Source organism: Embiotoca jacksoni, unplaced genomic scaffold (assembly GCF_022577435.1).
Source record: "Embiotoca jacksoni isolate LCO1_2020_lvr unplaced genomic scaffold, fEmbJac1.0.p SCAF_17, whole genome shotgun sequence".
NCBI lineage: Eukaryota > Metazoa > Chordata > Actinopteri > Embiotocidae > Embiotoca > Embiotoca jacksoni.
In genome coordinates, this window is record NW_027185307.1 from 12,283,188 (window position 1) to 12,309,931 (window position 26,744).

Here is a 26,744-nt window from a genome sequence, read left to right on the forward strand (position 1 = left end):
CACTGCCTTTCTCCCTCCCTCCCTCCCTCCCCGCGCCCCCCCCCCCTCCCAACCGCCCCCCTCGCTCCCTCCTTCCTCCCTCTCTCCCTCCTCCCTCGCTCTCTCACTCTCTCTCTCTCTCTTTTTTTCCCCTCTTCCTCAGACACTCACTAGTCACTGCCTGAAGCAGTAATCGGACAACTCTCTTTCTCAATAGGACTGAGTCTCCTGAGATACCGCGCGGGGCTCCATGGGTTCCAACACCTAAAATGAAAAAGAAAAAAGTAGTCTTGTAGTTTACATCTATTGTGCTACAGATCCTACAACACCTGAGAGCCGTTTTAGAAAGTTTTGCTGTCCGTTCTGCTGGACTGAACGATCTTTCTCTAGAAGATTTAAAAAGAAAAACAACAAAAAAAGAAAATATAAGAAGGGATAAACACACAGGGATTCAACCATAATTGTAGTGAGTATGACTTTCGTTTCTACGTGATGTTTGACATACTAACTGTCTTCTCTTGATTTGTTGGATTTTTGAGTGTGTGTGTGTGTGTGTGTGTGTGTGTGTGTGTGTGTGTGTGTGTGTGTGTGTGGATTTATCTCTTATATTTCATGAACTTGTATCAGCATTTAATTTAGCACGTAATTCTCAATTACAGCATTTATGTCAACAGGATTAGGAGTAACAAATACATTTCTGGCCTAATCTTGTCATTAATTGTTGAGGTTTAAAACAGCACATTTACTGCATCTCTGTTATTTAAAAAAAAAGAATACTTTGGAACTATTCAAAAATTCACAATAAATTGTAAATAAACTCAAGAAGGAGGCTATAATCTTCACATGGCAGCTGCAAATCATTGATGATGATGAAGTAATTTTTATTTATAAATTAAGGTCAAGTAAAAGCAGCTCATATCCCAATAAAGAAGTCAATATAAAAATGTTATATGATGCGATTAAAAAAACAATCATATACGTGATGGGTGTTAAAACATCCTAAACTTTTGTTCTGTATTTATAGTAAATGCAGTGTAAATAGGTTTATTCATTTCCAGTCAACTCTGTTTACAAAAAATATTCATTTGTAAATATAAATATCGTGCAGTAAAATATTATCATATACTCATTGATAACAATTCGCAGTTTAAAAATAATTTCTCTGAAAATGTTAATGACTTGTAATTTAAAAAAAAAAAAAAAAAATTGTACCTGCAAAAGAACCCACATCTTTACTGCCATCACAAATAATCATAACCATTGTAAATATATCAAAATTTGCCTTTGAAAAATGGGATTGTTTTTTGCCCAGTTTACATTTTTGATCAGGGAAAGAAAACATGCCGGACTCTGCAGTAGTTCCTTTTCTACTGGCAGAACAAACAAAACCAACACAGTTAAAGCAGCTGACATCTAATGCCATCTGCTGAGGCCAGGAATGCCGCAAGGAGACCTGAGAGGCTCTGCAGCGTCTGACCAAGACGACAGGCCTCGACTCCCGGCCGTGCTGCGTCTCCGCTCGCCAGTATTTCACGTGTAGTGAAGATGACTCACCCGCTGTAATCATAGCCTCTCTAATTGAAGGATGTTCTGGTTTAATGTTCAGCGTCTGATCACAGGCTTACATCACAAGTCAGGGAATTATTGTGTGTGTGTGTGTGTGTGTGTGTGTGTGTGTGTGTGTGTGTGTGTGTGTGTGTGTGTGAAGGACATTTCATCTTTGTGAAATTGTCCTTTTTTTTTTTTTCTTCCCCCCCCCCCCCCCCCCCCCCCCTCTTTCCTTCTTCATCCTGTAATTCCTGTCATTTTCAAACGCCTGCCCTGTTTGGTGTTTAGAAAGGTGTGTGTTGATGAAAGAGAGGGAATAGACAGGTTATGATGCCAGACTGCCTGCAAAGTGGCCTCAGCTCTATGTGGACAAACATGACTCTGTGTGTGTGTGTGTGTGTGTGTGTGTGTGTGTGTGTGTGTGTGTGTGTGTGTGTGTGTGTGTGTGTGTGTGTGTGTGTGTGTGTTCGCCTGCTGCAGCCATTCACACACACACAATAACCTTATTTATTCAATTAACAGATCATGAGCAGGCTGATTTGGGGCTGTTTACACTGTGTATTTGCTTTACACAGGGAGAGATCAGGGTCTCTCTGCCTGGCTGCAGCGCTGCATGCGTGTGCAGCAGTGTGTACAAGCAGGAGTGGTCGGCGGTGACGGTGGCATTGTTTGCCCAAGGACTGATGTCTTCCGCATGGATGTGTCTAGCCGGGCCGAGCCCTTTCGGAGGCTTCGGAGATTGAAAACGGTGAAAGACACAGAGGGCTAATTGATCCAGCTTCACTCGGCTATTAGTGAGGAAGATGGAGAGGTGGAGAGAGAGAGCACTGGCGAAGGAAGAAGGTAATAGGGGACCTCCTATTAAGTAGCTCGTAGTGGGCGATTAGTGGGCAGGAGTTGTTTACTAAATACTGTGGGGTGTTGTTTTGTTAACACGCCACTGTTTGGATCTGAAATATGTGGCTGAAAGAGCAGGAAATGAGCTTTGTGAGCTTTTTCGGAGCTTTCTGATGATTGCCATTACAGGTCCTCAATCACTAATACCCATTTGTGTGTTTGTTTGTAAATGGCAAAAATGTTTACGTTGTGCACGATAATAAGGAAGCTGCTCACATGTAGGTCTAAACAGATAAATGCGTTTTAAAGAGATAATTGCTTTACAAATGCACCTCGAGAGGAATCTATCTCGGTACAGATCACATAAAATCGAATGATTTACATTTTTTTTAAACAGCAAAAAAAACAAAAACGATTTAAAACTATTTTGTAACCCTTTGCGGTGTTAATATGAAGAATGCAATTTTCGATTTTTGTCTACTTTGTCTCCTGCACAGATGATAATTTCATCAATGTAACAGATCAAATGTCAGATTCAAGCGAATTAAAATAACAAGTGGCAAGCATTAAAGTGATATAATCATTAAGATTTGTCCCTGAACTTCCTTTCATCTTTTTTCTTGTAAAGCTTCTCTCGCTCTGCAGTGGTCACGGTGGTAGACAGGTTGTGATAAAATGTCCACCTTAAATCTTGTTTGATGGCCCCTCAAAGGCAAAGTGGCCTTCTGGAAATAATTTTGAAGGTTGAAGAGCACAGTATTAACAGATTTAATGTAGCTATTGAGTGAATGGCTGGAGCACGATGTCAGATTGAACCAAATGAGAGAGACAAATTGCACATCAACAAACAGCCCATCTGTTAATAATTGTGCTTTCAATTACAGACAAGTACAAAATTTTAAATTGTGTGTGAAGCACCATGTGCTTCAATAAGTTGTCGCCACGAGTCCAATTTTTTGCACTGTGCTAAATGTGTTGAATATCCCACCGTAGGTTTTGTATACAAATAAATACAAAAGCAATAAAACAAAAAGTAATGTTTTATGTATTTATCAAAAAAAAAATAATTTTGTTCAGATGTGTGTTTTTATAAGTGCTCTAGTGTTAAAGTCCAAAAATAATTCAAACTAACAGATCAACTTTTTACTTGTGAAATAAAAAAAATAAAAAATCATAAAAGTAAATTGCACCACCATGTAATTTCAAATGTCAACTAATTTTATATATATATATATATATATATATATATATATATATATAAAATGCTACAGTTGTACAGGGTGCTGCAGTTGTACAGGGTGCTTAACTTTTGAGAAGACACCAGAAAAAGACACCAGTCTACTTAATGTTGCGTTTGTTGGCAGCCGTCATTTTTCTGGCCACGTATAGAGACACAAGTGAAGTGTAGCATTTTGTAAACTGTGCCTAATTCCACTCACATCTGTGTCCAATTGTTGTCTGCATCTACATTCTTTGCGAGTGGATTTATTTTTCCTGGGCCACCATGTGGATTCAGCTGACCAGCTTAAGTGGGGATTAGTTGTTTTAAAGTTTGATTAAAGCATTGTTTCTCAGAAGTTGTAACACACAACACATGGTTTATGTAGATTATACACTGTAAAATGAATATGCATTAAAGATTACAAATGGAGCAGAGAATGGAAATAAGTAAAACGAAAACAAAAAGATATCTTCTGCTTGATTTCTGTTTGCAAAATACTTTCCAGCAGATCACAACATTTAGAATTTTGAAACTACAGCGTCCATGTGAAATACAGGCGACCCAACACTCCTGTAGGAACACAGGTATGCGTAGCGGAGGAGAAGAAGCGGTTTTTTTTGTGGCAGGTCAGACACCCTGCATGCTGAGAGATCTATGCTAAAAGCTGGGCTGGGGCTATATTTACCTTTTGGAAATGCAGGTCTTGAAATAAGTGAAGTGAAACAAATAGGCCCGCAAACAGCCATGAACGGAGCGTGTTGTGGCACTTCTTCTACTTTTTTTGTTTTTGTTCTCTCTCTTGATGACACTTGCAGCACTTCATCTAGCCTGGCTTTGTTCTTGTTAGCTTCAAAGACCTGGCAGTTCAGGTTGAAGTAAGAAAGCACATCAAAGATGCTGGATGCACCCCCCCCCCCCCCACCCCCCATTTTTTTTTTTCTTTTTTTTTTTTAAACGATAAATATTTAGCGGTGAAGAAGAAAGGCTTGTTTTGGCTTTTAAATCCCGTCCCCTCCCTCCTGTCTCCTCCTATGTTCCTTGCTCACCCTCTCTGTCTTCACCTGGCTGCTTTCACCTGCTGGCAGAGACTGAGACACCAGCATGGTAATGGCTTTATTGGCCTGCACTGCTGAGCAGAGAAGCCAGCCAGCCACCACACACACACACACACACACACACACACACACACACACACACACACACACACACACACACCACATCAACATCAACGTACCACAACACACTCTCCCCACAACTCCCCCCCCCGCCCCCCTCCAACTCTGTGATTGCTGTTAATGCAATGTGGCAAAACTTGTGTCTCTTTTGTCCCCTCTGCATATTTCAGTGTGAGGAAATACCAGGAGGAGGAACTGCTGTTGTTCATGGCTTTTAAAGTGAGACGTATAATGGTTATTCTTTTTGCCAAGATGGCTGTACCATAAGCAGTGGGAGAGAAGGCAAATTGTAAAGCTAGAATGGTATTCATGAAGGCTTTGCCTTGGTGTGAAGAGTCTGTTGAGAAAAAAAGAAGAAAAAAAAAAAACCTTAAGACATGGAGCTCAGGTTACCCTGGCTCATGTAAACAGTCAGCCATTAAAAAATTATGCCAGGATTTTTTGAAAAAAAAAAAAAAAGAAAAGGACTTTATATGTCTTTTTTCCTGACCAAATGAATACCTTTGACCTTTTTTGGACCCTCTATTCCCATGGTGGGCTAGAGTCAGGTCTAATATAGTGTTATAGCCACGTAAGTATATGGCTTTGCTTGATGTTTGCAGAGAGACAAGCGGAGCGGGAGTGGACAGCAAAATGTAACTGTCAGCTAAAGGAGAGTAATAGAGGCATTCGTAGCGTCATAGGAAACATATGTGGCTCCATATGCTCTCCATGTTCTTGTTTCCAGTCTCCTTCATTGTCTGAGATGCACCACTGATCTGGGGGCCTCTAAAGTGCCCTGTGTGTGTGTGTGAGATGTGTGTGTCTGTGTGTCTGCATTTGCACCACTGATCTGGGGGCCTCTGAAGTGCCCTGTGCACGAGTGTGTGTGTGTGTGTGTGTGTGTGTGTGTGTGTGTGTGTGTGTGTGTGTGTGTGTGTGTGTGTGTGTGTGTGTGGACACATGTAGACATACAGCCATGAGTTATGTGTCTTTGTGTGCTAAAGAAAAAGACATAAGCATGAGCTTTTGTGTTGCCACGGAGAAGGAAAGGATTTATATCATGTGTGTGTGTGTGTGTGTGTGTGTGTGTGTGTGTGAGAGTGTATATATTGCTCTCCATTGTGAGTAGACCGTGAAGTTGGGGAGTTGCGTATTTTCGTACCGAGCAGTGGCCCCAGGCTGGGGCAGGCCTGCGGGAAGCAGCCCTGATGGTCATTAGGACCTGTCAGTATGCCTGGAGGAGGAGTGCTGATAAATTTCAGATAGTGTCAATTGCAGATGAAAGATCTGCTGAGGATGCTAGGGGTGTCACGCTCGACTTGCCTCCGCTCAACAAGTCCCATCTTCCGTCCAGGAGCAGGCTACCTCAAGCAGGAAAGTAGGCAGGCGCTCCCACCCCCTGCTGCCTCTCAGCCCCCTCCACCTCCACCCCCAACCCCGCACCCCTGTGCCTACCTTCACTCTCTCACCCCCCCCCCCCACACACACACACCCACACACACCCACCCCAACACCCCCCCCCCCACCCCCACCCCCACCCCTTCCTGCTTACCTTGGCTAAGCCGCTTTGCATGTTGATTGGGGGAGGGCTAATCCAGTTTGCAGCTGTCGTAGACCAATGATGAATCACCTTTCCGTCATTTGGCCGTGCTCCCCTTGCTCAGGGAGGAGGGAGGACCTGGAGGAGGAAACAACAGCGGAGCACGGCTGCGGCTCACAGAGGAGACAATGTGAGCCTCTGTTCCCCAGCTAGCCCTCTCTTCCCTTTCTGCTCCAGAATAACAATAATGTTTTCTCAGACAAGCCTTTTTGTGTCATGGATGGCTCCGGACTGTGACATCGAGCTGCAATAACAAGGAGTGACTTTGTTTCTGCTGGGGCAGGTGGAGGCAGAATATAGACAGGGAGTGTGGTTTGAGAGGACTCAAAGCACATCTAGGTCCAGGTAAGAGCACAGTTGTGCCAGTGCCAGCAACATCAGAGACGTCAAGCTCTCTGTGTGGCATCAGAGATCGCCTTAGAGACTCTGCTGAACAACTGTCAACATTTCTGACCTTATTGTTCTGTCTGATTGGAGATAGCGAAGGTCTTTTAGGCATTCAGTTTATGACAACAACAAAAAAGTTTTGGGCGAAAAAGGAGGAAACAGTTTTAAGTAGTGTGTGCAAGAAATACGGTTAGTTTATTCTGGATCACCCTCAAGTGTTGTATGCTCGCAGGGTGCGATATTTTTAGGGGAGGGGTAAATTAATATACCTTTGGGAAAAAGACAATGCAGCTTCCATTACTGGAGCACGCGTGAAGAAGATTGACTTGGCCTTCTGTAGTCCTTTTTTTTTTTTTTTTTCCCCTTGTCGCTCATTTTTCACTACTTGTCTCTTGCTCTTTTTGTTGTGTAATATAATGTATAAGAATATATTTGTTTTTCATCAATAACTTCGATTTGAACCACAAGAAAGGACTACATTTGCCAGGCTATAATACCAAGTATCATAATATCATAACAACATAATATCATCTTAAATTCAGTGAATGCATATCATAATTTAATCTTTTTAGCTCATAATTCAGTTTTTTTCGTGGCATCTGATATCACTCAGACTACTCAGAGTTACTTGAGCATTTATCTTTGTGGCCTTGTGTATAGGCCAATGTTTATCGATAGCAGAGATACCCAGAACCCTGAAATATAATTGAAAATGGCAGTTTAATGCACACAACATTTTATCCTAATTTCATTATCTCACTATTGCAATGAGAACGGTGGCAGAGACAAATGGGTGTGTAGAGTTTGTGGCCGTACTTTTCAAATCACTCGTGCCTTCTTTCTCCTCCATTGTCTACACTCGATTAAATCCTCCGAGCACACAAATGAGAAGATAGAATAATGTTTTTAGTGGCGTGGTCTTTTGTATAAACACCGAAACAATTAAGGAGCTTGCCAGAGCAAACACATGCCTCATGAGCTTCTCATCTGCCCATCACTGAGGCATAGCTTCTTATAATCAGCCAGAGTGCTGCACTTTTAACAGGCACATTAACTATTGCCTCAAACCGGCAAACATCTGTTAACAGTCTTCATTACCGCACAAAACAATATACACTTAAGGCCATTTTTGTTTCAAGACCCGTCAGACTAAATTGACAGTAAACATTTTGTGTTCACATCATGTAAAACTATGAGTAGCTGTGAGATTGTTGTGATAAGAGAAATCTGAAACTATCTCGTCAAAATGTTTACTATTCATTGTGCAGCTTGCAGTTCCACACTGTGAATGTGGGTCAATGTTTGTGTTTGCGTGTGTCACATATTTCTTTCGTTTTCATGTGTGAAATTCCTTCCGTGTCGTTTGGCATTGCATAAAAAATAAATACGTTCAGTAGGAAATAACACATGCAAGGTAGCATGAGAAAACCTGCCTCGTATATACATATTTTAAATTCATTTTGAAAGAATACTTTGTAATATATGCATATATATTTTTTTAGTTCCATGTGTCTTTGTCATTTTAGTACTATCCGTACTGTATTGTCCATTGTGTATCATAGCGCCGTGCCTTCCCTGAAACCAGAGTGATGTGTGTAATTTGATTTGTGCATGTGTGTGTGTGCGTGTGTGCGTGTGTGTGTGTGTGTTTCGTCAGGTCTATGGAAATGCAGGATCTAGCCAGTCCTCACAGCCGAGTAAGTGGAAGCAGTGAATCTCCTAATGGTCCCAACCTCGACAACTCGCACATCAGTAACAATTCCATGACACCCAATGGCACTGAAGGTATGTGTGCAGTGCTCTTTGGTTTCTTTGTCTTGTTTGCTATTCCAAAAGTATTTCAGCGAAGCAGTAAATCAAAAAAAAGCTAGTGCAAGTGTTGTTGCGTAGGATTATACAAAACATTTGGGTGAATAAGCAATACTTTGTTCCGTTATATGGTTTTAAACAGCAAAACAATCCGTTTTCTAGTTGCTGGTTTGCCGTGTAGATTATTTTAATAATTTACAGACTCTTAGCTGCCTTATCATTTGTATCTTATTCGGCAACTATTAGCTGTTTATTTAAGTAACCATGTAATTATTCAAAGCCCACAGCATGGAAATGATGGAGCTTTGCATGCGGCTTCTACTGTACATAGTTATTTACTCAGGTGATTCACCTGCGCTTTAAATCCGAGCCTTTGTTTAGTGAAGCAGTCATGCTCATGTCACAAACCAACAAGTTATTAAAAACACCCCTTTGTCACATCATCTTCAGGTTAATCTTTGCTTCGAGCTAGTTTTTTTTTTTTTTTTTTTTGGTATATTCATGACACTGGGCCCGTAGTCATGATGTAGACTGTCATGTGTCCCTTTGCCATTCTTTCTTTCCCATAGGTGATAACATCACAATGCTTACCACTGCAGACTGGTTGTTAGGTTCTAACTCACAGTCCGCTGCAGGTTTGTCTTCTCTTAGTGACACGATGAAAGGACAATATTTGGTGCTTTCCCCAACTCAACTGGAAGCACTCTTTTGTAGTTGACTTTTTATACTTCTACTCAAAAATACATTTGTATTCTTTAAAATCTCCCATAAATACAGTTTATCAGCTGCAAAATTACGAAACTGCCTCAACTATTGTGCCTTTCATTCAGAAACTCGTTGGTATTTATTTTTGTGGCGTTATGTTTCAAGCATGGTTTGACACCAACTGGACTTGAGTTCCTTGTTATTGATTTGTCAGATTGTGAACTTGCATACCGAGCATTTTGTTTTCATTTGGATGTTCCCTGTCGTTTCCTGAATACAGTAGTTATTGTGTGTTCTGTGACCCGAGTGTGTGTTAGTTTATGCATGCACTTTACCACTATATTTTCATCGGTGTGTTGTTCAAAAGAATTACTCCTCGTCAACATGTGTTTCTGCACCGAGAGAGCATAGCGGAAACATGTAAAACATGACAGCAAATGGCTTCTTCAACCATGAGGGATTCCACTGAGCATGACTCCCTTGCCCACATTGTCAATTTGTTTTGCCAAAGGAAAAAAAAAAAGAGAAAAAGAATCCTTCAGCCCGCCTGAAGTGAAATGGATTGATTTCAAAGTTTCCTGAGCTGTCAGATAGCTGTGAAATTGTCTTTGCAAATCTATCGCCGAGCTGTATAATGGAGTCAAGGTCAAACAGCGTTCGCTACACTCTTAAATAGATTTTATACACCATATATTTCCTTCGACATTTCTACTGTACCAAGCTTTTTTTTTTTATCAGTGACTTTAACACACATCTACTGGAATGATTTTTTTTTTATTTTATTTTATTTTTTATCTCATTATAAGTACTGATAATTTCTCATTTTATTGAAATAATAAAATGAGAAACTCAAGTTGTTTTTTTGATAATGCTCTGTCAAATTCAAGATTGATTTAATTGTGCTATTTCAAAGTAATTGAAGTGCAGTTTCGAGTGAAATTCCTCAGCTTTACATGGTATGTTTGTTAAGGACATTTCTAAATGCAATATGCTTTCTTCAAGTGTAAAGATAAAGTGATGAAGATAAATCTCTAACATTAGATATATCCTATCAAAAAGAAATAGATGATAAATAAATATATGAAAACTATTTGAACCAGCAAAAAATTGTATGTGCAATATTTATTATACATAAAAATGTTGCTGACCTTTTTTTTTAAATACTGTTGAAAAGTTGTTTGACTACTCGCTCCTGCCTCCTTTTTTTTATTTTATACTGAGTAACTTTTTGCTGTAATTTAAAAAAAAAAAAAAAAAAAAAAAAAAAATAGGTTTGCATTTTGAGACTGTAAAAATCTAGAAGTTTGATTCAGTTTGACATGTAATTGGTTTGATCTTTTTTTCCTTTGTATTTTTTCCTGACAGTGATTTTGGGCTTTTTGGTGACTGTGTCATTTCTTTGTTTGCAGTTAAAACAGAGCCAATGAGCAACAGTGAAATCGCCACCTCAGTAGCAGACACTTCTCTAGACAGCTTCTCAGGATCAGGTGAGAGGGGACGACTGGTGTGTGTGTGTGTGTGTGTGTGTGTGTGTGTGTGTGTGTGTGTGTGTGCTCTCTTCCTCGCTCGCTCTCGCTCTCTTTCACACACACACACACACACACACACACACACAGCTGCAGAACTGATTAGATGATGAGATGAGCCCAGAGATGGGTGACTGATAAGCCGGGCTCCAGGGAGTGTCCCTGCAGCTAAAACGGCAATATAGTGTGTGTGTGTGTGTGTGTGTGTGTGTGTGTGTGTGTGTGTGTGTGTGTGTGTGTGTGTGTGTGCGCGTGTGTGTGTGTGAAAACAAGAGACTCTACCTAAACTTTGTCAGCATATTTATATGCTGTGCTTGCTTACGTGTGTGTGTGTGTGTGTGTGTGTGTGTGTGTGTGTGTGTGTGTGTGTGTGTGTGTGTGTGTGTGTGTGTGTGTGTGTGTGTGTGCGCACTCCGCTGGTTCCCATGTCAATGAGGACTGAATTATGACCTGTAATGCACTGAGCCTGTCTGTCCAGTGGAGTGACACAGCGTCCCAGTGGCCCCCAGTCTCCACGGGCTGTTACCCTATCGCCCTGTTAGAGCCAGGGTTTTCACACCTTCCTTTCATCAAGGAAACATCACAGACACACACACACACACACAACACACACATAAACCCTTTGCTAAATAAAACCAAGGCCACAGAGTATAATGAGCATTGTAGGAATCGTAATAGAAATTGTCCCTAATGTGATAATTTTTTGCTTATTTCTTTTTTCCACCTTCAGCGGTGTCCATATCAACCTGCAGCACTATGTCACACTTCCCATAAACATGTATTAAAAGCACCACAGCCAACAGTGCATGGTATTAGCTTGCTGCTAATTTCCCTGTATTTCCTTAACTATTTAAACTAAGTACTTGATACTTGACACTAGAAGCGCATAAATCACGGTATGACTTTTGTCTCTGACAGTATTAATGAAATTTAGTAATCTCATACCCCATATCCTCCGTGGGGAAACCCAAAGCTCTGTTCAGAAGAGCAAGTTTTGTCCAGCGGCAGGTGCTGCTGATGTGGGAAAAGTGTTCAATATTAATAACGTGTGTGAGGGGTTACGGCATACAGTTACATACAGTTAGCGCTCCCCCCGCAACCAAATCCCTTATTTTACATGTCACGACCAATTAGACAGATGTTTCTAAACTGTGCCACTCTGCCGCTGTTAAATATAAAAACTGAAATTGTTCTTTTCAGAATTGTTGTGTGAAGTTTATAAATTATAGCCTGTTTTATCAAACTCAAAATATTAAAAAAAAAAAAAAATGATTTGCTATTTTTTTATATAATTTAAATAAATTATGCATACTCTTCATGCAAATTAAAAATAATAATGGTATTTCTTTTGAAATGCAGCTGTAAATACTTTAGCTGACATTTTGCATACTGGCTCGCTTGTGTGTTTGGTATTTAGGATTTTGTTCAGATTATATTTATTTGACTTTTTTTTTCTAAAATTGGTGTTTTTAATTATTGAACTGAAGCCTGCAAGTAACATTATTAAAACATCAAAATGAATCCATATTTTTCTGCCAGCAAGATTATATTTAATTGAAACAATGTTGTGTGTTATACAATTCTTACTGCGGATTTAAAACAAGTGTACTTGTTTGAGTTCTCTGTGGCTGAACCAGCAGCGCCGTGGAACCACAGTCATACTCTTAATGAGGGAATTATTATGCAGTAGCGCTCATTACCTGCAATCAGTGATGTCACTTCCAATGTGGTTGTGGCTCGAAAGGCCCAAAGCAGCTGAAGCCACAGGCCGAGACTGATTCAGACCATCGTGTCTGTGTTTACACCAGCGGTTGTCATGGCAGCCCACAAGTATCTCAGAGATACGTGGGTCAGCAGAAGAACCTGATGTTCTTACCTGATTATTTGACTTCATTATTGCTCTCCGGTTTTCAACCTTAAATAAGGTTAGCAAAATAAACAGAGTAATGCAATGTAATTACTGTTTCCTTGGAATCCAGAAGTTCTGTTGGCAAAAGATAATATTTACCTTATTTCTTCATGTTTAAATATGTGCTTGCCTCTTTTCTTTTTAACTCTCCTCAGCTATTGGAACCAGTGGCTTCAGCCCAAGACAAACTCACCAGTTCTCTCCACAGATTTACCCTTCCAAGTAAGGTTTCTTTTATTTTTCTATAAAAAATAAGCAGCATCCGACTTCTTTAATTAGATCCTTCTGCTAGATTGGGCTTTTCTGACTGGCTTTGTTTGCCTGGATGTCTGCAGCTTGCGCTCTCTGAAATGTGTTGTAATTATTATCTTGCAAAAATGTCCTTTGCCATTTATTGTTCTTTCGCGATGTATATGGGCCGTGCGATGCTATCCGTCTTACGGCTCCTGTGAGTGTTTAGAATGAAGTAGCACAAGGACATAAGGAATCACAAGGAATTTGTCAGTTTGCAAAGTTGGTGTTATGGTTTTGGGGGTAAAACGTGGTCCTCTTTCTTCCTGCCTTCCTTTCTCACTTTTGTTTTGTGTTTCTTCTCTCAAATAGCAGAACATATCCGCATATTCTTCCTACCCCTTCATCCCAAAATATGGCTGCGTATGGACAGACACAGTACACCACAGGAATGCAGCAGGCCGCAGCTTATGCTAGCTACCCTCAGCCTGGCCAGTCTTATGGCATCCAAGCTTACGGTAAGATTCACACAAATCATAACCTCCCCTTCCTGAAAAGGGTCGGTTGATAATATTCTTGAACTTGTATCCATGCAGAGAATGAGAAATGTACAACGAAATATTTTTTCCCATCCTGAAGGTCAGGACCAAGACCTTGCTCAGACCAAACCGTGTTCCCACAATTCCTCCAGTACACCAAGAGCAGCAGAGATGCTGAGTTGTTGTTTAGTGCCTGCATATTCTTCCTCAGTGCAATAAAAGAGAATTTGCTTGTCAAGCTGTTCAGATAGATCAGAAAGATTAGTGATATAAATCTGAAAACAAAAACTGGTTTCCTCTGGCGTTGCAAGAGAAAGCACGGAGTACATGGCTCACTGTAGGCTTTATTTGTCCAAAGTCTTTGGAGTGTTTTGACCCCAGAAGACTGTCCAATATGTGGAGGAATTTACACTGTTTATTTGAATGGAGTCCTGCAACTTACCGTTGCATAGAAACTACATTGTGACTGATTCAGCCAAGTCAGTGGTCAGTGCAGCTCACAATCACAAGCAGAATGTTTTACTAGTTGTGCATCTTTTCACACATATGACCTATATTAGATGATAATGATCGTAATACTTACTATTATTATTATTATTATCATAACATCAAACAATCATAGTCCAAACATGTCTTTTGGTTTTACAGCCAAGTAGTCAACTCCTTTGCAGTGTCATAGAACCCAGTGAAGGATTATATTTCTAAACAATGATGGTAGTGAAAATCAGTCATCAGATAATCACTGCTCATCCATTGTGATTAGTGTGTTATGCTAACAGACAGAGGCGGTGTCCCTCTGCTGTGTCCAGTGTAATTTAAACCTGTGTTGACTGTTGTCTGTGCATCAAACCGATCTGGTGTCACTAACTGATTTAGGTCCATTGTGGGCAGGCATAAAGACGGAGGGGGGTCTGAGCCAGTCCCAGTCCCCGGGACAGACGGGCTTCCTAAGCTACAGCTCCGGCTTCACCACGCCACAGACAGGACAGGCCCCCTACAGTTACCAGATGCAGGGTGAGGACATCTTTATCTTTCTCTCTGTGCCTTCTCAGAAGTATGTCGGGACGTCTGCATGGTGTTAAACTGCAGTGTGAGATGCAATTCATTACTGGCAGCATACAAAATAGGGGAAATGTCTTACATTATGACGAGTTTATAAAGAGCAGATCTTGTTTCAACCGGCAATCTAAAAACACAGTTGCAGTTTTTTCCTGTTTAGTTTAGTTTGTCTTCTTTGCGTATCTGTAACAGTTCTTTGCCAAAATACTCATTCACTATTAAGCCCATCCAAATAAGGTTTATTGTGCTGTTTTGAAAAAAAGATGAGAGAAATTGGCCTCCGTCCCTAAAGTCATAGCATGCAGAGCCAGACTGATTCACTACGCAGACCTCGCCCTCACCCCAGACGATGGTTGCATCCCGGCAGTGTTGTGTGCAGCCACAACGACTGCCTCCCTCTCGTCTCCTCTTAAAAGAATCAACACAGATGGAAAAATGGCAGGCACTTAAGAGGCACCAGCAACGACGCTCCCCAGCCTTTGTGTTTTTTTTCTCTCCCTGTGATCATATTTGTAGTTGTTTAAGAGCTGAGACCATCGAGATTTACGGCCTTGAAACCGATAAAGATGAGTTGTTGCGCCCTGCACTCCCCCTTCTATGCTCTTTCGGTCTAGTTATACAGTCAGTATACATGTAGATCAGGCCTTATGCCCAGTGTGGTGCTTGTATTACTCTCTCGCTGTACCACCTGCACCAGAAAAGGACACTTAGCCAGCAGCTAGCGCCGTCTCTGAGCTCTCCCCTGTAATATCTGAAGTGTGACAGTTGAAATATCTCCACATGTTGCTGAAAAGCCTCCAGAGCGTCTCACAATAAATAACGCCAGCTCAGCAGCAGATGTGGCTCGGGGAAGCCTCATTTCCACGCCTCTTAACCAAATACAGTTGGCCACAGTCAGAGTTTTGCAGCATGCAGGCGAGCACCTGAAAAAGGAGAGGCAGAGAAAGAGAGAGAGAGACAGAGAGAGAGAGAAAGGGAACAAGAGCCAGAGCATTTGCGGCAGAATGCACGAGCTGCTATCCTGCCCTCAGTGGTTTAACTCACGATGACAGTATTATGTGCCCATTCATCTTCTAAGTATTATGCTCTTACTCTGCCTTTCTTTTTCCCTACGTCTCTCTCTGTCTCTCCTCTCTCTCTCTCTCTCTCTCTCTCTCTCTCTCCTGATATCTCCGGCTATCGGATGCTCCATGTTAGCATTAAGTGCATTGGTAATTGACAGCCACGATAGATGACAGATTGACCACTATTCTTGCCCTGTGCTCTGTAACTGTGGCTCTGGCCCCCCGCCACACCATCATCATTACTGTTTCTGGCCTATTGATCTGCCTGGGCGATGTGCCTCGGGCCTGGGTGTCCCAACCAAAGGCTCTTTTTTTTTTTTTTTTTTTTTTTTTCCACATCTGATACTCCCCTCCTTGTCGGCGTCCCTGCCACCAGCCTGTGGCCAGCTGTCAAGGCAGAGGACGATTGAATTAATGTTTTTGCTGCTTGCTTTCATGTCCGTGGACATGGAGCTTTGTGTGGGCGCTAAAGTCATGGCACCAAATCATAAAGGGGACAAAGGCGGTTTTCTGTTTTGCGATCCCTCGTGGCACTTTATGTAGGGAGCCTGGTGGATTGTCAAGAAAAGGCTAAAACACAAGAGGTGTGTGAAGAGATGGAGACATTGCTCTTCTGATGGTTGGACTGAGCAGATGCTAATTAGGTGAATAATTGGATTCCAGCATTCTGTCCCAATGGCAGTGCAAGCTGAAGAAGCTGAAGCCTTGGCTGCTTTTTTTTAAAAGGAGAGCCCCATCTGGACTTGATAGCCTATTCCCAAGTGGGGCATACAAACTTCTGCTACAAATATTGTGCACTGATGATAGACATAGCCCATGGCAAGGGGACTGATCAAGCAAAGCAAATGGACTTCCAATTGTGGAGCAGGAGGGAGGGAGGAGAGGAGGGAGGGATGATGTCTGATCTTGAGTGAGTGAACTAACTGGAGCAGGACAGGGGGAGGGAGAGAAAACATGCCCCCCGGGGAACCGAGACCCCCTCTTTCTCCCCCTACTTTAACCAGCCCCACCACTCCCAACAGCATGGGCTCGTTCTCACCGGGCTAGCAAGGGTCCCCTCAGCTTTTATGTGGCTCCTTGTTCTCCACAGAGCAACCCTCAAACCCTGCCAGGGAGAGCTTTTATGACTGTTTGAACTGTGCATTAGGCTAATTTGTTGTCCTTTCCAGCCTCGCTCCTTCTTGCGTCTGCCTCATTGTTCTGTTGGACTTTCACTTGATGTTGAACTTTCTGCAGGGTACACAAAAAGTTGTACAACCCCCCCTCCCTCCCCCGTTGGCCTTGAAATATGAAACAAAACACCAGTGGCAACATTTGTGATGAAAATTATTGGTAAAAGGCAGGATGAAAAACTTGATGGAAATGCTGGAGGTAAAGAGAAAAGGCACAAACAATTAGTGGATCCTGGTCCTTTATGGAGCTTGTGAAGTGTTTGTTTCTCTCGTTTAGCCACAGTGCAGACTAACTAACGGACAAGGCCAAACACTTCACTTCTCTTTTTCTACCTTTCATGACCCCCTTCCCTACCCCCCCCCCCCCCCCACACACACACACACACACAAACACACACATGTGCACTACCCCCTTACCCACACCCACAAACTCCCCCAATCATTCACCCTTTTCTGAAAGCTGCTTCACGTTTGTCACGGTGTGGGAGGGCCCTCCTGATGGGGCCAATGACCAGAGGATGAAAGGAGCTCGCTCTGTTTGTCTTTGACAACAAAGGTGTAATTACGCCCTCATTTAGGAACAGTAAATTTATCTCCGACCTCGTTTTCACTGAAGCTGTGGGATACTTTTTTTTTTTTTTTTTTTTTGACTATCAGAGGATCGTGGTGGTGATAAGTGAGGAAGCTGTTTAGAGAATGCAACAGTAGGACCCATTAATGTCCCCTGTGGCTGTATGGACAACCAATCTGTCTGTGTATGAGTAATATAGCCCCGGGGTCATATTTGTAAAAGTTCTATGAACCGCGGGGACACCTTGGTTCAGAGTGTTTTCATACTATTTGTAATTAAATCATTCAAATGTAATGTACGAGAATGTGATCAAAACTCTATTACTCTTATTCTATTATATATGTGGTTACATGCAGTGTTATAGCACTGGCATTCTGAATAATGTGCATAGTAACCTGTATAAATAATCATATAATTCAATCATTTTTTGGACTCGCTCAGTGAATTGAGTGGATTCAATGTTTATACTTTGCATTCCAAGTGTCCACATCAGGTCAGGCGCTCCCTGTATACGCGCTCCTAAACTCATGAGCGTTTGCAGGCAGCACTCTGTGATCAAATGTTCTCCTCTTTATATAAACATGGTCGCTGCTGCAGGCAGGAGAAAAATGGGAACCTGCTGAACTACATATGCTTTTAACGGATAACTCAGTTTTATTGAATGAATGTACATTCATGTGTGTCCACTTAAAAACTGTTCAGCTTTTTGGGCAAAGAGATACATGGAATTGTTTGGTCATTTAAAGAGTTGCAAATTTGAAGTAACCTTTATCCATATTGGTAGATGCAAAATGCCAAATTAAAATGTTTTAGTTTTTGCAATTTTGATCTCAAAGATCATCGAACAATATGATAACTGTAATAAGAATGAGTCTCTCTGCCAGTCTGTGATCCCCTTTAAGCTGCTCTGCCTGTTGCTCTCTGGCTTGACATGACAGTGCAGGTGGATAGTCACTGAGGAGAGAAGTTGTTCCCCAGAGGGCTGCTGCTGCTTACCATGGCATGGCATGTATATTATTAAGCCATTAGATGCTATCGACCCTTTTGAATGATTTAATTACTCAGGAGGACCATCCTTTGAGCAAGTGAAAAGAGGAGCATACATATTCATTGAGGCAAACCCTCCCACTGCTACTGACTTCAACCTCAGCCCTCCGTTCATTTCCATCTGTGTCACTACAATGCTTCCAGCGCGCGCGCACACACACACACACACACACACACACACACACACACACACACACACACACACACACACACACACACACACACACACACACACACGCACACACACATACACACTCCCCCAGCAATCCTCATGCTTCCACCCACGCCATCCTTCGGTAGCTCACACACAACAGTCTCTTGTGTTCCTCACATTGTGCGGGCATGGAAGCAGGTTCTGCCCCCCCCCCCCCCCCTCCTCCCCTACACCCTCACCCCATCATTCATCAGCCCTGATCCAATCACTGATAAGGAAGGAAGGGGATAAAGATAAGGCCACTGTTAGGAGCCCTCCCTGAGGCCTCCCTCTGTTCACCACCTCAAATAGTTGTTTCAAAAGAGACTAATCTTTTTTTCCCCCCCAATGTGTCATTTTATTTGTGTCATTGCACTGCTTTCCACCACTTGAACTTGTATTTTGATATAACGCGGTTTATACATAACCCAAAGTTCTTTTATTTCTGTTCCTAAAGGTGGTACTTTCACAACAACGTCGGGATTGTACGCAGGAAACAACTCCCTGACAAACTCAACTGGCTTTAACAGCACACAACAGGTAGCTGTGCACTTCTTCCTTATCACTCTACTTCCTAATCTGGTATCAATATGCAGCTATCAGTTTATAGTTCATGTTTGATTTGCTGTCTCAGAACCCTTGGGAATCTTTATGATGCATGAATACTCAATATGTTACATTTCATCCATGGCACGCTTAAACATAAATCTCTCACGATGTCGAGAGCTTTGTACACGGGATTATCTTTTGTATCTCCTACAACACATATGTATTATGCCACAGAGGAGAGGGAGAGGAAGAAAAAAAAAAACAAGACAGATCGTTGTCCAGATGTAGGATAGAACAGACATGTGTTTGCATTTATTTTTTTGGAATCTGCGCTGTAGAGTAGCAACACCGGTGCATGGCATATCTCAGATTACTCTGCCAAACCTTCTGCTTATTTTCTCCGACTCTGCTACCTTTTGTCTCGCTTAGCCTCTGTTGTTTTGATCAGTATCTGCCCTCTAACATCCCATTTTACTTACTGTTCCTTTATCTCCTGTTTTTTCTCTGTTTGCTTTATCTTTATCTAAATGTTACCTACCTTTTTCCCATTTGTCTCTCTCCACAGGACTACCCCAGTTATCCAGCCTTTGGCCAGAGCCAGTACGCTCAGTATTACAACAGCTCACCCTACACTTCACCCTACATGACAAGTAACAACACCAGCCCCAGCACGCCCTCCACCACCACCACCACCACCTACACCCTCCAGGAGCCCCCCACTGGTATCACCAGCCAACCCCTCACAGAAAACCCCGCAGGTAGGAATCAAACCACAGGCAGCCGGGCTTCCTTGTGTAACCTGAATATCAGGAGTTGGATCCTGTTAAGAGCCATGTTTCTCTTGAACCCCCCCTCATTCACACAGGCTGGACGTTTCTCTCAGAGCACGAGCTTAATGCCAAAAATCTTTGCTTGCACAATATACTGCAAGTAGCAAGCAATTTCAACCAGTACATTTAGAGCACTGCAGAGAGGTGAGCAAGAAAAAAAGTTCTAACTGAAATCAGATGTAGAATTTCCCATAATTTAATGTGACATTAATGCATCATCTGGCAATTGAGATTGCATCTTTATAAGTCTCTCAAAGTTTTATGACCGAATTTGAAATTGTCATTGATCAACACCAAAGACAGCTTTAACAGTCGTCCAAAATAGATAAATGACATCTTTGTTATTTAGTTGACATGCGCTCTGTTCCATCTTGTTTATTGAATCAATATGGAGCACAGCAGCTTTTATTTGTTCTGTAACTGTTTTACGACGTTTGTTACCTGCAGGCTTGAATAATCCGCTTCTGAATAAAGTCTCATGCAGGGTGATGTCTGTCCAGCATCAAGATGAATGGTCGCTCAAATATCTTTTCTCATAGTGAATAATACACTAAAACACTCCTTTTATCCTCCCCTTCCTCCGTCTTTCCTTCCTTTCAGGAGAGTACAGTACCATCCACAGTCCATCAACCCCCATTAAAGATTCAGATTCGGATCGATTGCGCCGGGCCTCGGATGGAAAGTCACGTGGCCGTGGAAGAAGGAACAACAACCCATCACCGCCGCCCGACTCTGACCTTGAGGTAGGGTGAGCCCGCTACCTTGGCGACAGACAGCCTCGCCCTGTCTGAGGCACATGGACACTAATCCGTTTACTATATGGCTGCCTCACCAACTTTAGCACTCGGTGGGCATTAATTCTTAAAGACTTGATTCCTTAACTATGAATGCATTATTAATGCATTGTGGAATATATGACTCATCTCTAAACACATATCTTATATATACCTCTCGTGTACACCTTATAAATAAACGATAAGGCGTGCGGTTAAACGAGTCATCACTGAAGTGAATAATATATACATTCTCGTCATTGAAGGCTGCTCACCGGCTGTGACTAACAATGGTACTAATGCCCGCTATGATAGTGACCATATGTCAAAATATACCCCTCATAATTCCGAGGGCTCTTCATTAATATGTTATTAATTTGAACCAGGATAATAGCCGCCATTATAGCTCTGACATCATGGCATGTTAACATATCTACTTAATTAGTTTGTCACTATTGATTACTTTAATGTAAAGGGCAAGGGCTGGAAAGTGTGTGGCGGGGTGACGAGAGAAGTGTTGCGGTGACCAACTCAAGCAAATGGATGCTGGTCCCTGTGGCCCACAAATACACGCTCCTGGCCTATTGACCAGGAGGATCACCTTGCAGCCCTACAGAGTGCACCATTGATTTTGCGTCTTTTTTTTCTTCTCTGTTTTCCTGTGTTTCTTCCTTCCCTCGTCCGTCCCCCATCTCTCCAGCGAGTTTTCATCTGGGACCTGGATGAAACAATCATCGTTTTCCATTCCTTGCTCACAGGTTCTTATGCCAACAGATATGGACGGGTGAGTGACATCAGACTGTGGCAGTAGCAGCGCACTTTATCAGCAAAACACATAAATATTAAAAGGAGAGGAGAAAAAAAAAAGAAAAAGGAATCAGAGTGGGGTAATAGCCATTGAGCAGAGGATATATTTCACTTCACTTTAAGTGCATAATGAAAAGATAGAGCAGAACTCAATGTACAGATAATTGTTTCTTTTTTTTAATAGGTCCAATGAGGCCTGGCAAGTATTTGACTGCTCTTTGCAGCTGTTGGAGCTATGCAGGGCTGGTTGGGGCTCGGCTGTAGGGGCTCACAACAGTTGCACTCTGGATGTCTATTGACACATCTTGAGTGTTCCTTTCTCCCTCAGAAATGCCACATTGTTAGTTTAATTAAGTGCTTCTCAATCCATCCTTTTCAGGCAGGGATCTCCCCGGAGACCCTGACAGGAGACCGAGTCCACTGCATGTAACTCAGTCAAAACCCAAACTAGAACACAGAGATTCTCTTGAACATGCCGTAATTAGGACATTCAAAATTAAATATAATACATATGTATATATAAATCCTAACAAACATATGTTATTATTGTAGTGGAAGGTCATTTTTTATCCCATGTCACTGTGTGTGCTCATAAGATGAAGAGTTTACTTTTCCAGGCTTTGCTATTTGTTGTTTCATTTAAATTGCTTCTCTAAATTTAAACGTTCAAAACAAACAATTTGGGAAATAACGCAGCATTTTATTCTCAGGGTTTTGTTGAGGTCATAGGTTTTATATAGCCTTCAAAAGGCATCATCCACTCTGCCTTTTCCATTTAGATGTCCTGCACATGAACAAAAATGACAAAACCTTGATGTCAGTTCTTTGCAAATTCATAAAGTAATCTTCATTTTCTTTGACTTTGTCTGAGTGCAGCATTTCTAATCACCAGTTGTTTTGGCTGCAGATGTGTCTGGTTTTGAAGTCGAAAATGACATATTGCTCCTCATGTGTCAGAGAGCTTAGCGTCTGCGGCCCATGCTCTGTGCCTTTGTTCTGGTATGAGGTGGTGTTTGATGGGGGCAGTGTTTTGTTTTTGGGGTGAAAGAGGGCTGCCCCACGACCCTCCACTGTTTATTTACTTTATTCTCAGCCCTGCATGCTGGGTAAAGAGAGAGCCGAGGCTTAGGGAGCCGCGGCTCCGTGGTGAGGGTTTCTCACACCGCGCACACACACACACACACACACACACACACACACACACACACACACACACAGGGTCTCCAGTGAGCTCCTCTGAAACAGGAAACACTCCTGACTCCATAAGGGCCCGTTTCATCAGAGCTCATATAGGATGCGACAGCCACTACATTCCCTCTCACTCTCCGTTCTCTCTTTTGTTCCCTGTTTTTCCTCCTCCTCCGCCTATTTTACTCAGCTTTTTTTTTCTTTTTTTTTTTTAACCAACGTTTCTTCTTCCGTTGTGCTCCAACCTGCCATCACAAGAAAGCAATATTGTAAGAAAGAGACATGCCCCCTCAAAGCAACCACAAAGCACACTACATCAAAACCTATCAGAAATGCAGATCTGTAAACGACCTCAGAAAAGAAAGTGAAGCAGACCAACATCCACCACAGCCACCCCCCCCCCCCACACCCACACACACCCACCCACACACACACACATCCCCCCCTCCTCCCTCCTCTCTGTGATTCATGTCATCGCTGTCTTAGTGGCACAAACAAAAAGTTACAAAACAGTTTTCCCTCTTCGCTGCTCTGAGCCTACTATAAATAGATGTGTAACTGAGTTAACACACATCCACACTTTCTCTCGCTCACTGTGACCTCCCACCCACTCTCCCTGACTCTTTTTTTTTTCTCCCCCTCTCCCTCATACACACATAAACACACTGCTGTTCTTATCAGCTCTTTTAATTGGCATCAAGGCAGCTCACCCCCATAAAGCTGATGGCTGAGGCCAGCTGTGCTGCTATTGGGTTGGCCAGAGCTAGAGCTTAAAGTGGGTGGGGATGGGAGGGTGGGGGTGAGGGGGAGGGTGTTATTGGTAAGGGGCTCAGGGGAAGGAGAAGGGGGGGGTGACTTGGCGCCCCCCCCTGGAGGCACTGACATCTCAGGACAGGTGGTGCTGGAGCAATGACAGCAGCAGCACTTTGGCCTTCTGGCCTGCTTGTATTCTTAACTCCCTCACTGACTGATTGTTTAGATTTAATTGGAAAGGATTCACTTGCCTCCAGAGAACGCAGCATTTTTCCCACCGAACCAGTCCATAACGCTAAATCACCCAACAGCGCCAGAGGTTTGGAAGAGCGAGCTGGTTGCCTGCTGATGTAGGAGACTAATTATTTTTGATGAATTCTTACTGAAAGATTGATTCAAACTGGGAGGTTAAGAGGAAGGAGAAAGCCTTGAGAAGTGGGGATTGAGTTCTACTTGTGTGGTTTGTACTCTGTCATTTCAGTGAAAACATAAGCATTGTGGGATGTGACAGCTAATCAGCTGAAAGCTCAGGTGTGTCTTTAGGTGGTTTAACTCTGTAATCCCTGCTCCTGGTGCTGCCCGGTCTGTCTTTAATACAGGTCTCACCCAGCTGCAGAAAAAACCTCCTCCACAGCCAGCTATTGTCTTTCTTCATCCTCAAGACAATTTTGCTGATTAGAGATTTAAAGATATAAAAGGAATTCAAATTGTGCGTAAACAAAAAAGACTGAAAGCACATATCACCAATTAGAATCATAACCTTAATAATGATATGGGCAAGTGGAGTTTCTAAAGACTAAAGAAAATTAGTTTAAACTAATTTAGAAATATGGGAATTATAATTACACAAGGTTCAAATGTGTATGGGAAAATGCGCTGAAGACTTTTTGCCGAGTCATTATCTTTTTAAAGGGAAAATCGCACACATTGGCACAGGCTCATTAACTATTTACAGTGTCGTTCATTCCTCTCAAGGTATTATCTTACAGACAGTGCGACCATATCACCATCACAGCACGTGTCACATTACTGACAGAGATCATGATTTAAGAATAAATGTGCAGTTGTTCCTGATGCATGGATCTTCAAGTGTACATTTTTTTATATTTGCAATTATTTTGCAATGACTCGCAGAGTGGCTGTCAATTATCTGAACAAACTTGAGGGAGAATAGTGTTATATCACCTAGAGAGCAATCAGATGATGCGTCAGCACAAGTATGTGGAGAATGGACCATTTACGATGAGACGGTGACCCCAGATCTTCTAAATCGACCATCCCTCCTGAGAAGAGACATGCTTTTACTGCATTCATTCAAGTCTGTAGCATTTCTGATGACTATTCTGGTCCCTTTCAGAGGGTCGTAAACAGAGGCTGAAACTTTCAAGTCCGCCTAATGCCTTTTTTTATGGGAGCAGCTTGCTGCGGAATTTAAAGGGATTCTGCATTAATTGAGTGACTTACAAGGAACATCACTACTGACTTTATTAGTGTCTGCTTCGTCAAGCATACAATATAACACCAACAATTCAGAAGAATGATTTTTGTTTGATTTCATTTTTTGGTTTATTTTCAGGACCCGCCAACATCTGTATCATTAGGCCTGAGGATGGAAGAAATGATCTTCAACTTGGCCGACACACACTTATTCTTTAACGACTTAGAGGTGAGTCCAACTGTGCGTGTTTCACTTTGCTATGTTCTGATTCAGCACAAATGCCTTCTGTTTGCCTTGTGATGATTATGGGGACCAGAGCAGTGTATATATTCTAAGAGGAGCCCAAGAACAGTCCATTAGGATTATTATTATTATTTTTTTTTAAGTAGCAACAACTGTTTCATAGCATGGAGCCCGTTTCTCAGCTAACGGTCCCGTAGGGGTGAAGTATTACCTCAGAGCCCAAGGGATACCATGAATTTTACATTTGCTGTCAGTCTCCTGGGTCACCAGCCCTGCCCCCACCTCCATCTCCTTCCCACTCCCATCGCGGCTAGTGTAATTTGTCAGGCTCTAGTGTTTCTGTGGCCGCTCTGTCTGACTGTGTCATGCTGTGTGCTTGGTGTCGCTGTCCGCCTTCACCACAGACCCTTCCGACACAGCATGAAATCCCCCGCCGTGTCCCCTCCCGTGCTCACTCCCCCCCCTCCCCCCTGATTCATGTACGGCTAGTGTAAAATCTTCCCCTGGGGGCGCAGGAATAGACGGATCAGGCATAGCGAGAGGTGTGTGTGTGTGTGTGTGTGTGTGTGTGTGTGTGTGTGTGTGTGTGTGTGTGTGGCTGAGAGGGAGAGGGAGAGGTGAAGCAAAGACCAGAGGGTCAGGAACGCATATATGCTCAGACTGCATGGGCAGAAAAATATTTGTCACATCTGTTCATACATAAACACACATGCACTGGCATGAAGTACACCCTCTGTCCAGATCCAGATGTCAAACCCATTTAACTATCCATGCACGTCACGTTTAGGAATAAACAAACCAATTTATTTTCCATGTTATTTCCCTCAACACCTGCTCTACCCAATCCTCTGTCTATCATTGTATTGAGCTTTTATTTCCTCAATTTTTGTCCTTGCCTCCTCCTCTCTGCCTCTTTCCCCCGGTGAATCTGATCCCACTGACCCAGCGCTTTTCCTCAGTGTCCTGCTTTATGCTGACCTCACAGAAGAGGAAATGTTTTGTTTGATACTTAAGTGTGAAGAGATCTGTGGCCAGTCTGCCAAGTCTCATTACTCACCACCATGTTCGGCTGTGTTACATGAAGCAAACCCAAGAGGGAGGATAAAACGGGAGACGGAGATACAGAGAAAGAAAATGTTCATACTCTTCCAGACAGACGCAGTCATCGTGATCAAAGTTAATTGACTGCAATTGGCTGGTTAAATATTTCCTTATGCCGTGGCCGTGTAGAATCCATTCCTGCTGCACTTTATTTAATAGATGTGCCCCAATCATTTGAAAAAAATGTCAGTTTGTGACAACGCTTAAATGTGGTTTCGCTCAACATCTGTCCTGTGTTTTGATTTCTTTTCATGTGTGATGAAACTGTTCACAGATGAATTGGCAGCTCAGACTATTTACAAAATTATTTAAAAGTCCACGGCATGTATTTCTTCTGCTCTATCTCAGTAACAAAATTATTAGATTTTGCTTTGACACTTAAAAAGATTCAGATTTTTTTTTCCAGCTTGACTTTGAGTAATCATTTGATTTAAAATAACTGTCTGGGGGCTGCTGGAAAAACGCTTCTTAGAACGTCCAATGTAAAGACTTCTGCAGCGTCGGCAA

At 42.3% G+C, this 26,744-nt stretch overlaps 1 protein-coding gene across 6 annotated transcripts in view; it reads left to right on the top strand.

Moving 5' to 3' along the window:
* The window catches only part of eya1 (EYA transcriptional coactivator and phosphatase 1), a 64,572-nt gene that overhangs the window by 22,784 nt on the left and 15,044 nt on the right, over positions 1 to 26,744 (top strand). For 2 of the 6 annotated variants that reach the window (XM_069151657.1, XM_069151656.1), the window contains exons 3-13: positions 8,388 to 8,515; positions 9,109 to 9,174; positions 10,654 to 10,731; positions 12,835 to 12,901; positions 13,283 to 13,428; positions 14,341 to 14,463; positions 19,013 to 19,095; positions 19,670 to 19,862; positions 20,535 to 20,677; positions 21,408 to 21,491; positions 25,032 to 25,121. In XM_069151657.1, coding sequence (XP_069007758.1) covers positions 8,392 to 8,515; positions 9,109 to 9,174; positions 10,654 to 10,731; positions 12,835 to 12,901; positions 13,283 to 13,428; positions 14,341 to 14,463; positions 19,013 to 19,095; positions 19,670 to 19,862; positions 20,535 to 20,677; positions 21,408 to 21,491; positions 25,032 to 25,121 — 1,197 coding nt within the window. In that variant the 5' untranslated portion in view covers positions 8,388 to 8,391. Of the gene's footprint in view, positions 1 to 146; positions 446 to 2,102; positions 2,371 to 6,407; positions 6,474 to 8,387; positions 8,516 to 9,108; positions 9,175 to 10,653; positions 10,732 to 12,834; positions 12,902 to 13,282; positions 13,429 to 14,340; positions 14,464 to 19,012; positions 19,096 to 19,669; positions 19,863 to 20,534; positions 20,678 to 21,407; positions 21,492 to 25,031; positions 25,122 to 26,744 lie in introns of those variants that run through there. The other 4 variants (XM_069151658.1, XM_069151654.1, XM_069151655.1 and 1 more) reach the window with 4 other exon arrangements.